At 37.2% G+C, this 8,459-nt stretch overlaps 1 protein-coding gene across 1 annotated transcript; it reads left to right on the forward strand.

Annotated features, from left to right (window-relative positions):
- Nucleotides 1–303: 303 nt before the first annotated feature.
- Nucleotides 304–7,852, forward strand: spc24 (SPC24 component of NDC80 kinetochore complex). The gene is made up of 6 exons (XM_033643984.2): nt 304–400; nt 3,095–3,277; nt 3,550–3,694; nt 3,803–3,907; nt 6,220–6,296; nt 6,383–7,852. Exons 2-6 carry the CDS (start codon nt 3,112–3,114, stop codon nt 6,487–6,489), a joined length of 600 nt encoding a protein of 199 aa, XP_033499875.1. The 5' UTR covers nt 304–400; nt 3,095–3,111; the 3' UTR covers nt 6,490–7,852.
- The last annotated feature ends 607 nt before the right edge of the window (nt 7,853–8,459 follow it).

The following is an 8,459-nucleotide window of genomic DNA, read 5'->3' on the forward strand; positions in this document are numbered from 1 at the left end:
TTGAGATCACTGAGCAGCATCAGTTCACACAGTCATCACAGTTTAGTTTGATAGGTTCAGGCTCCAGAGTGGTCAAACTTTAGCTTTTTACAGCTATTATAGAGCCCCAAATGAAATGTGGGGAGAGTGGGGGGCTGTCGAGATGAAACAGAGTATAACAGAGTATTTGAATGTGGATGAAAAACAATAGAAACAGGAGACAAGTGAAGAGAACAGAAGTCTTGTTGGAGTTTTCCTGTACTTTGTGGTATTACTACACGAACCGTAGTGTGACTCCTGTACAGTAGGTGGCGGTAAGCACGTCAGAGGCTGCTCCATATCCGCCAATGACCACAGAAGAAGAAGAAGAAGAAGAGGCGCGCTCAGTGTCTGAATTTGAATCACACAGAGAAGCTGCACGGTGAGTTGTTCTGCTTTACTTTAACGAAAACGTGTTTATTTGTGCCGTGAACGTTGTTTTTATCAGCTAGTCATCGAGTCAGCAGTTTTGTTTGTGACTTTTACCGTGTGCCAGTATCGTTCTATCGTAGTTTAGCTAGCTGCGAAGCTAACGGCTACAGCTGTAAACACGGTAAACAAACCACAGCGAGTTGGCGACCTGTCTGTTTATGACTGGTGGATTAAAAATAGCAGCGGGGTTAGAGTTGGAAAGTAATGTAATGTTTCTTATGTCCCGTTTCGTGGTTTACTGGTACGTAAATCAGGTGTTCTGGGAACGTAACGTATGTTTCCCTGTTCAATATTCACTTAATATGACTCATCAATATGACCCTTAAAATGGTTTTATGTTCTCAGCGATGTTTTTCCCTGTAGGTCAGATGATGAATACATATGGAGGATGGAAAATGACTTAAGTATATATTATTAACTGCAGGGATTAAATGAATAAATAAATGTCTAAATAAATACAGGAATAAATAAATAAATAAATAAATATGGAAAAAAATTACTAAATGTCTAAATAAATACAGGAATAAATAAATATTAAAGTAAATAAATAGATACTGGAATAAGTAAATAAATATGAAAGTAAATAAATAAATGTCTAAATGAATACAGGAATAAAGAAATAAATATGTAAATAAATAAATACATGTCTAAATTAATACAAGAATAAAGAAATACATTTGGAAATAAATTACTAAATGTCTAAATAAATACAGGAATAAATAAATATTAAAGTAAATAAATAGATAGTGGAATAAGTAAATAAATATGAAAGTAAATAAATAAATGTCTAAATGAATACAGGAATAAAGAAATAAATATGTAAATAAATAAATAAATGTCTAAATTAATACAGAAATAAATAAATAAATGTGGAAATTATTAATTAATTTATTAATTCCTGTATTAATTTAGACATTTAGTAATTTAATATAAAAGTAAAGAAAAAATACAGGAATAAATAAATTTGGTAATCAAAAAATTAATATAGGAATAAATAAATATGGAAATTATTTATTTATTTATTCCTGTATTAATTTAGACATTTAGTAATTTAATATAAAAGTAAATAAAAATTTCAGGAATAAATAAATTTGGAAATCAAAAGATGAATACAGGAATGAATGAATAAATAAATAAATAAATATGGAAATAAAAAATGAATACAAGAATAAATATAGAAATAAATAAACAAATGCAGGAATAAATAAATAAATAAATATGAAAACAATAAATACATTCAGGAATCAAATCTAAATATGTATATAAATAAGTGCAGGAATAACTACGGAAGTAAATATATAAAAGAATAAAAAATGCTGAAATAAAAATAAATAGATAATTGCATAAGGTGTAACGATACATCGATCCACATTGATACATCGATTCATTGATTAACGATCCTATTACATCGATGCAAAATGAAAACATCGATCCATATCGTCATCTTAAAGATACACATTTATTTTGAAATTCACATAGTACGTCTGTGTCACCATTTCTGGGCAAGTGCGGCTCCACTCAAACAACAAACAGAGCTCAGAAATAAAATGGTCAAATCATATTCTAGATGTTTTTGTGAGTTGATGTAAATGATTGTGTTAGATGGGCATATGATATCGCGTCATATTGATCACAGGCTCCTGAATCGAATCGAATTAAAATTATATCGTGACAGACTTTGTGATATCGGCAAACATCGTATCGTCATCCAAACAAATCGATATAATGTCATATCGTGATGAAGCTGGTGATTTACACCCCTATAAATAATGAATAAATAAAAGAATATATGTTGAAAAGAGATGGAAATAAGTAGGTAAATGCAAAAAAAGTTGACTGATAAGCAGGTTATAAATAAACTTTAAATTTTTCTCCTATATTTTTGTACAACTATATTTATTTCTGTACTTTTTTACATGTATGTAAATGAGGTAGGTGATCTTAACCTGCGCATGTATTTTTCTTTATGCATTCATTTATTAGTTTCAGGATTTATTTATTCTTTTGTTTTTTTATTTCTGTATTTATTCATTTCTCTTGATTTGTTTATGTATATATTTATACATTTATTTATTCATTAACACTTGTGTCATTTTTCATTCTCATTAACGTATGTTTCCCTGGGTTACTATGTTGAAATCACTCGCCTACAGTTTACAGCCTCCTTGAAACCTACACCTTTAAATTTATGGGCGAGAGAGTTTTCTTGGATTTAGACATGGCCACTTGGATTTTTACCAAATTGCATTTAAAAACAAAAACATTAAAGACATATCCCTTTGTACTGATGCAATTTGAGCTGCGTGGCATCTCTTTCAATGTTAGTTTATGTAAGAGACACAGAGATGACCCAGTTTTCTTCCATAACTCTTCACTTCAACACGGAAATATGTCAGTTTTTGCTCAACTTAATTTATCCTGAACTAAAGATTCTATTAATTTAGTTTTATTATACTCTAGTATTGCCACTACTTTTATTGAAATAACTTTGAATATATCTGAATGTTTCTTCTACCACTGTAGACTTTACCATATATTATTTGGTTGTTTATTGTTATTGATGACTTGAAGCTTAACAAGCCTCGAGGTGCTCTCTGCACATACTGTGTTTTGGGTTGAATCTCTTTTTTTATGTCCTATTTAGCATCCAGTTGCACCACAATGGCTCAAGGTCATAAGTTTCAGGACCTGGAAGAGACGGGGAAAGTGTTGGTGGACTTCATCAACAGCAGCCAGCCGAAGATACTGAGACGAGTGAGAGATGAACACCAGGCTCTTTTTGATCAACACGTAGAAACAAAAAAGATTGTGACACAGATTTTAAAAGGTGAGTAATCAGACATTTAAAGATCTATTGTGTTTCAGCTGTCACTGTTTTCAAACTCTAGGTTCATTATCACTGCTAAATAAAGAAGAATTTGAGTGTTTCTCTGTGTGTGTGGTCCTGAATAGTGTCTCTAATGTCAGTACATGTAGCCAGATTACATCCTTTATGCATCTACAGAGTTTTCCAAATGACAGTGATTCAGACAGACCGGTCCCTCTGATCTTCATCTCTTACTCCTGTCTTATCTCTCTGTCGTTGTCCTCCATCCCCAGATGTGGCTCAGATTGAGGAGAGTGCAGGTCAAAGGCTGCTGGACATGGAGGAGGAGAAGAAGCAAAGGGAGCAGGAGCTTGAGAGCCTGGAGGAGCAGCTGAGGCAGTGCACAGCCAAGAGCCAGATGACTGACTCAGAACTACAGTATCTTTTTATACGTCTGTGTTGAAGGAGATTCTTTTTAGTGTCATTATGAATCCTGTCCGGCTTTATTCGCCCTTTTCTTCGTCAGCGTCCTTAATCCTCCTCCAGATTTCTGCAGAGAGAGTTGGAGAATCTGAGAAACACCGAACACGAGCTGGAGACTCTTCAGAGCGAGGTGGAAGAAGACACGACTGAGGTCATCCCCTCAGCAGTGTGAGTCTCGGATACAGAGTCATGAAAGTGTCTTGTCAAAAGACTGATCCAACTACTGTTCTTACCTTCAGTCACCACAGCTGCTTAAAGGGAAATTTCGGTTTATTTCAACCTGTCTCCTATCGTCCTAAATTTGTTTCAAGTGACTAGTGACATAAAAATAGTAGTTAGCATATTAGCCGTTAGCCTAGATACAGCCGGGGTGCATAGTAGCGTCAGACCTGTTAAAACGTAAGTGAACGGGCAACCTTCAAGTGCAAAGTTAGTCCACTAAACAAGCTTTTTTTCCACAAAGACCGCCTCATATCGTTAGGATAAATGTCAGAGAACATATAGAAAACGACATGTAAACGTGTTGTCTTACCTTACTGGTGTGCTGTCATGTTTGTTTACCATTTAGCCGAATATCGCGAGAACAAGCAGCGATCTCATACCGTGCCTGAAATCTCGCGAGAACAAGCAGCAACAGCTGGAAGGCAGAACCGGACCGTAGCCTGAAAAGTTCATTCATTTATTTTATGAAAGATTTATAGAATATTGGCTGACTTTTTGCCAGACTTCGACTTTGTGGAGGAGGAATTTGATTTTGCAGAGTTTGATGGCCGCCCTTATTTATTTGAGCCAGAATACACTGACGAAGAGCTTCGTGAAATTGAAGAACGGAGGAGGAGAGAGAGAGAGGCGCAACAAGTAGAGGACGAGAGAGGAGGAATGGCTGCTACAAGGCTGCGTAGCTCTGGAGATTGGTGGTGTAGCTGTGAATGCTGTGCCCCAGTGCCCACAGAAGAGGAATGCCTCTGTTGCAAGGAATGGGACCGGTTGCAGCCTTATTTTCAAGGTCTGGATGTGACCGAGGACGAGACACCTCCACCTGGAGTAGTATCCAGCTGGGCTTTATCTAGAGCTCGCGAGATATATTTCGGCCGCGCTTTGGAAAGCAGAGCTAGATGGTAAACAAACATGGCAGCACACCGGTAAGGTAAGACAACACGTTTACATGTCGTTTTCTATATGTTCTCTGACATTTATCCTAACAATATGAGGTGGTCTTTGTGGAAAAAAAGCTTGTTTAGTGGACTAACTTTGCACTTGAAGGTTGCCCGTTCACTTACGTTTTAACAGGTCTGATGCTACTATGCGCCCCGGCTGTATCTAGGCTAACGGCTAACATGCTAACTATTATTTTTATGTCACTAGTCACTTGAAACAAATTTAGGACGATAGGAGACAGGTTGAAATAAACCGAAATTTCTCTTTAATGATGTGCGCCGCTGCTACACAGAGTTACCTCACTATCTCTACTTCAAGCAGCCAGAGTTGGGGCCAAGGAGCGAGGATTATGAAGATATGAAAATAGACATAATGGACATAAAACAGAAAATCATAGGGTTATAAAACTAAATCATAAAATCAAGTGAGATATTTAAAGAACTGTGGCAGCGTGAAACATAAAGGGGAGGAGTTTCAGACCTGCATGAGGAAAGTCAGAGAGAGTTAAAGGCCAAAGTGAACAGATACGTCTTTAGCTTTCTTTTAAAACTATTTAGCGAGCTAGCTTCCCTGATATCTGTAGGTAGTGTGTTCCATAGCTTTGAGGCGTCACTGACAAAAGCTGCATCTCTGATCTTCTTCAGGCTGTTGCTGGAATCCTCCAGTAAACCAGCAACAGATGATCACAGTGTTCTTGGAGGCAACTAGTTAACAAGGGAGTTAGCGATGTAGCTCGGTCCCAGCCCATGTAGGGCTTTGTAAACAAGGAGGAGGACCTTAAACTCAATTCTAAATGTAACAGGAAGTCAGTGCAGAGCAGCTCAGACTGGCCTGATGTGCTCTCTCCTCTTGGTTCTGGTTCATAGCTGAGCTGCAGAGTTTTCAATCAGCTGAAGTCTCTGTGTGGTGTTTTTTGGGAGGCATTGCAGTAGTCAAGTCGGCTTGAAATAAAGGCATGAATCAATTTCTCTGCATCTTTTTTCATTTATAAATAATCGTACTGTAGCAATGTTTCTGAGCTGTAAAATTATGTTTTTGTCACCTTGTTAATGTGGGACTTAGGCCAGTGTATAGGTTGTAAGAGTTTGATCATAAGAGCCGATCAGATGATGCAAAACGTGCGAGACAGTTTCTCTGCATGCTGCTAAAACAGCTGAATGCTTCTGTAGAAGATGTGATACACATATAGCTTTGTTTTGTCCTCAAAGTTAAACATTGAGCACCCTTCTTTTTGGAAATAAAAATCTTGACATTAACAGTAGTTAAATTTGGGAGTTGCACTTAGTTTGATGTATTTTCTGATTTTATTCTCCCCTCATCAGATACGTGGCTCAGCTGTACTACGTAATTTCCAAGATCAAGTGGGAATACGACACACAGCCCAACATCTTAAGAGGAGGTACGTTTTTGTCTTCTGTTGTTTTATGTCTTGTGTGTGTCTGTTAATTTTGCTTCAGGTTGTCCGTCTCTTTTCTCCTCTCGCAGTGCACTACGGTGCCGACCTGGCGACGCCCATCAACATCGACACCTCGCTGCGTTCTCGGAATGATGTAAGCGACCAGCTGTGGGGCTTTGTCAGCACTGAGTGGTAGATGGAGGGCGGTGGTGGTGTCAGAAATGTGCACATTGTTTTTGTTTGTCTTTATATTTGTTTGTCTTCTTCTGTTCTTTACAACATTTACACTGTTTTATGATTAAATATGTCAGACCTTATTCCTTTCGTAGTTCTGTATTTATATCTCAGCAACACAGACTCATCTGCAGAGCGGCCACTAGACGGCGCTGCAGAGCTGTTTTTAATATGCCCACATGGTTTCCTTTTAATCACACAAACTCAGATGAGACATTGCAAAGAGATGAGCTGTTTTTAAAAGCAGAGTTTTTGTTATAGTTTCATATTTTGGTTACAAAATGAGCAGAATCCATTAGCTGATGAAAACTGTGAGACACTGTCGAAAGCTTTATTAGAGGCCTGTATGCGTGTGGATTAGTCAGACTAGTTTCACTATAGTTTAGGCCTGTGGTTCCCAACTTTGTTTTGTCTGATGAACCTCCACCCAAGATCATGAAAGTCCTGGAAATGTTATGATAATAGAAAAGCTAGAAATGGTTTGGAATTGACAGAATGTTTTAGAAAAGTCTTAAGTATACATTTGCTTTGGCTGTTGTTTAAAAAATGTTCATGAAAATCCCAACACATGTTGAATGTTACACAGAATATGTTCCTAGTGTCACTGATTTATAATCTAGTGCTGCACCGTGACTGTTGAAACGTCTCCAGTATCACATGATGTTCACAGTCTGGACCAGTGTTGCGTCATTGCCAAGGTCACGCCGCCTTTTGGGGGAAAGAGAAAAATGTCACATAGAATGTTAACCTAACTTTCTACTCTGAGATTTGAGACACTTAAGACACGTGAATATTTACTGTCAGTGTGGTGAATATGTAAATGATGCTGGTGACAGTTTCTACTCATGGGTAGCTAACGTTAACTTGAGTGGGAGGCTCATACCGCAGAGCTTAGTCTCAGCCACGATGAAACAGTTGGCTGTTAACAGGTTACTTCACTATATAAACTATACAAGAAATATCTGCCCACTGTGTTTGGTCACGTCTGTCTGTGGTGAAATTCAACACGTTATTCTGTTTATTCTATTCTACATAATATGGTCTTAATAATTTTAACATTTAAAAATCTATTTGTGTAAAGATAATATGGACAGGGAGGACTGGTGGTGGCTTTGTACACAGCTGAATGCTTCCAATAATAAGATGGGTTTTGAACGAGCTACTCTCTACCAGTGGTTCTCCTCAGTCATTAGTTCAAGGTCCACACAATTTAATATATTCAGTTCAGAACCGGTTAGCTGTCTCTGACAAGTAGCTGTCCATTTGTCACTCACTCTACAGCAGGAAATGGCACTTCAAAATAAAAGCTCTGTACTGGAAATTTGCTTCACTTGAGAAATACAGTGTGTTTTTTACAATCTTGACATGTTTGCGAGTCACTTGCGGTGCATTCAGAATGAGCCCATAACCAAACAGTTGGGAACCACTGCTCTATACGTATCGGTTTCACTTTACGGATACTGGTATGCTTCATTTTTACACCAGTGGTTCTCAGACTGTTTTCTTTGATACTTTTGATAGAAACACACAGTGAACAATGTGACTGTTTTTTGCAGCAGTTAACGATTGCACTGAAAATAGGAATATTGAATATAAAATGTGCTTTACTGAGCTTAGATTTACATTTTTTAATTAAACTTATTTTAGGAATTATACATGACTGATATTTTTGAAATAAAAAATAAGACTTCACATACCCTCTGCAGTACTCCAGAGTACCTCTAGGGGTACTCATACCCTCATTTAAGAAACTTTAACTGTGTTTCAATCATTTGTTCATTACTTTTACAGTACTGTTTCAACCTCTCCACCTGCTTGCTAACTAGTTTGTACTGTCAGTTTCCACATGTAGTGTCAGCTGGCTCAGATTGACGAGCAGCTCACTGATTAATGTAAATTATTACACTTTAGATCCTGCGCCACACTGATTTG

This window comes from Epinephelus lanceolatus, chromosome 18 (assembly GCF_041903045.1).
Source record: "Epinephelus lanceolatus isolate andai-2023 chromosome 18, ASM4190304v1, whole genome shotgun sequence".
Classification (NCBI taxonomy): Eukaryota; Metazoa; Chordata; class Actinopteri; order Perciformes; family Serranidae; genus Epinephelus; species Epinephelus lanceolatus.